Raw genomic sequence first — 3244 nt, forward strand, 5'->3', positions numbered from 1 at the left:
CTGTCTCTCAGTCCTCTATGTCCTCGTCACGGCGAGAGAGCACAGGTTTGAGAGTCCGGTGTTCCGGGTCTGGTTTCCGGCTCTTTCTCTTCACTCCTGAGCCTCGATCTTCTCATCTATAAAATGGCACGAGGGTTCCCCTGGCAGGGCTGCCGCTGGACGCCCTGTGCAGCACCCGGAACCTGGACAGGGACTGGTCGGCGTTGGTCTGTCTGCTCCAGGCACAGCGTTTCGCTGCTAGGAATGCAGCGGATTACAAAACACAGTCCTCGCTCTCTAAGAGCTTGTGCTCTCGTGGGGCATGAGTCCCTTTCCCGCTTCTCTTTGGCCATGTCCTGTGATGTCCCTCTGTCCCTCGGAACATCGCCTGTCCATGTCCTGTTCTCTGTGAGCCTGTCTCCTTTCCTTGGCTCCCCGCAGGCCCCATCTCCTTGGCTGATGCCCAACCCAGCGTGTGTGCAGGTGCGGCTGCTGTGGGATGTCCTGACCCCTGACCCCAACAGCTGCCCCCCTCTCTATGTGCTCTGGAGGGTCCACAGTGAGTCTGGTATTTGGCCTGGGGTGGGAAGGGGTGGGACCCATGCCCAGAGGACTCAGAAACCCTGGCCACCTTCCTTTCTTCCACCCAGGCCAGATCCCCCAGCGGGTGGCATGGCCAGGCCCAGTACCTGCATCCCTGAGCCTGGATTTGCTGGAGTCGGTGCTGCGCTATGTCGGTCTCAATGAGGTGCACAAGGCCGTAGGGCTCCTGCTGGAGACGCTAGGGCCCCCTCCCACTGGCCTGCACCTGCAGAGGTATGGGACTCCCATCTGGGCGGTTGCTGGCCTGTGCCGGGCTCTGCACCCCCTTCTTCTCACTCATGCCCTTCTGCATGCACTCTAGGGGCATCTACCGTGAGATCTTGTTCCTGACAATGGCTGCGATGGGCAAGGACCACAGGGACATAGGTGAGGGCCAGGCAGGGGGCGGAGGAGTTGAGGGATCTGGGGCCAGGTGTGGGAGGTGGGAATCCTTATAGACTGACCTCCCTCCCCCACTTCCCCAGGCGAGTTCGACAAGAAGTACAAGGCTGCCTTTAACAAGCTGGCCAACAGCATGGGCAAGGAAGAGCTGAGGCAGCGGCGGGCACAGATGCCCACCCCAAAGGCCATCAATTGCCGAAAATATTTTGGAGCTCCTCTGGAATGCTAGGGACCCTGAAGCTTTGCTCTCCAGCCTGGGGTGGGGAGGCGAGGGAGGAAGGATTCTGGAGATAAGCTGCTTCCCCATCCCTTTCCTACAGGAATTGGGGATGGGCTGGGAAGCACATCCAGCCGTAGGCTCCGAGTGGGGGCATTAGGAATAGGGACCCACTATTACCAAAGGTCGCAATTCCCTGTGTCCAGCCCGCCCAACATGCTCATGCTGACATTAGAGGTGGCCGGGGAGCAGCTGGCCCGGCTCTGTTCCTCCCCGTCCCACATCGGGGACGCCCCGCCAGGGGACCCACAGACCTTCACTGCCCTGGGTTTTATAAGTTTTTGTTTTAAAAAACAACCGGAAAGATACAGAGCTACCGAGCCTGTGCCCCGAATGGGAGGGAGGGACGTCATTCCCCACGGAGGACGGTCCCTAGAATTGCCGAAGGAGGCCAAGGCTCTCCATGCCTTTCTACCTTAGTGTTTATATTTTATTTATTCTGGAGCCACAGCCCCCTTGCTTATGACGTTCTTATGGATGAGAGAAAGAGAAGGTCAACAGGGCGCCGTGGTCCAGCGGTTTCTAGGTCCTTGAAAGTCAGGAGGTGGGAGCTAGAGGAGTCCCAGGCTCCCCTTCGGAAGAACTGGCGCCCCCTCTAGTGCTAACCCTCCCGTCCACTTCTGCTTGGGGAACGCCTCACCCTCCCAGGGCCCTGACTGTGCAATAAGGGTTGGTCAACGCGAAGTTTTGTTGGATGTAAATATAATAGAAGCTGTTTCTGTCTTTTTCCTTCTGCCTCCATTTCTTGGGTCTGGGACAGTGGTGGGGATGCCGCTTCTTGCTCTGGCCACACGACCTGCCTCCCACCTTTGGAACCCTTGCCGCCTTCAGGCGCATCCCGCTTCCTCTGACCAGGTCTGCGGCTGGGCCCTTGAGGCACAGGGAGTCCTCGGAGCAGGAGAGGGGTGAATCCGGTGCTGGCTATGGTGGTGCCAGTCTGTGTGGCACTTCCGGCCCTCCCACACAATCACCCCCTTGTCCCTCATCTGCGCCCCACACAAAGGCTCCATTCTCTGGGGGCCCTGAGCTCATCCCTGCCATCTTTACTCTCCCTCGGCTTCCCCCTCCCAACTTCCCCAGTACCTCCTCAGGGATGACAGCCCTTTCTCCAGGGTCGGTGGCCCTCATGCATCCTGGGAGCCCTGGCAGTCACCTAGACCTACGCCTCCTCGTTTACCTGAGCTGTAGTCAGTACTCTTCCAACTGGAGTCGAAGCCTGGGGACAGTGCCAGGAAGATAGGGACAAGGGTTGAGGGGCTCCCTGCAGGTGGGCGTCAGGGAGACAGGCGTCATTTTTCTAACCCTTTTGGCCCACTCAGAGTTCTTCTCTCCTCTCCTGTATAATGAAATAGACGTAGGAAACAACTCCTGACAGAGCTGCCAAACTAATCATCGATGGGAATTAGCCAATAGAACAAAATACCTTGGGGAAGGAGGACGGGAGTGTCAACGGCTCAACTTACATGAGCCTTTAGCGCACATTTCTGGGCATGAGATCAGTGGACAAAGGGAAAAGTACTACTTCTGAATTCTGGGACCATCAAGCCAGAGGACCCTGCACCAGCCTGTCTTGAGCACGGTAGGACACTTTTCCAAGTGTCCCAAAGGAGCCTCACAGGATGGAGGCACGAGTTTAGGAAACGCCATCTGTTTTGCCAAGGACTGGGAGATGCCTTCTTCAGGGGGGAACCCCCATGTCACCCCAGGTTCTGATCAGACCTCATTCCCCAGAATCAACCTCTCTCTGTAGCATCCCGAAGGACCTTCTGCAAGGGAGCCACTGCTTTCCTGAAATCCTGTTTCTATTGAGTGTAATGTAGCGGGCAATATGCTAAGCCATCTGGAATTAGAATTTTAGGGCTCAGTCGCTACCTTAATAGACCACGATCTAGAGTGCCTCTTGGTTCACGGATAATAATGGTAATCAACCCTGCTCTGGGCTTAGGGGTTCATTTTGGGGCTTTTCCTTCTACAGGTCTACAGTCAGATGGGAGTACTACAGAA

The 3244-nt window shown here is 56.7% G+C and overlaps 1 protein-coding gene across 1 annotated transcript in view; it reads left to right on the forward strand.

Moving 5' to 3' along the window:
• The window catches only part of DENND4B (DENN domain containing 4B), a 13689-nt gene extending 11720 nt beyond the window's left edge, over positions 1-1969 (forward strand). The window contains exons 24-27 of the mRNA XM_039849820.1: positions 421-538; positions 630-795; positions 884-948; positions 1047-1969. Coding sequence (XP_039705754.1) covers positions 421-538; positions 630-795; positions 884-948; positions 1047-1192 — 495 coding nt within the window. The 3' untranslated portion in view covers positions 1193-1969. The remainder of the gene's footprint in view (positions 1-420; positions 539-629; positions 796-883; positions 949-1046) is intronic.
• Positions 1970-3244: the final 1275 nt, after the last annotated feature.

Source organism: Pteropus medius, unplaced genomic scaffold (assembly GCF_902729225.1).
Source record: "Pteropus medius unplaced genomic scaffold, Ma_sr-lr_union100, whole genome shotgun sequence".
Classification (NCBI taxonomy): domain Eukaryota; kingdom Metazoa; phylum Chordata; class Mammalia; order Chiroptera; family Pteropodidae; genus Pteropus; species Pteropus medius.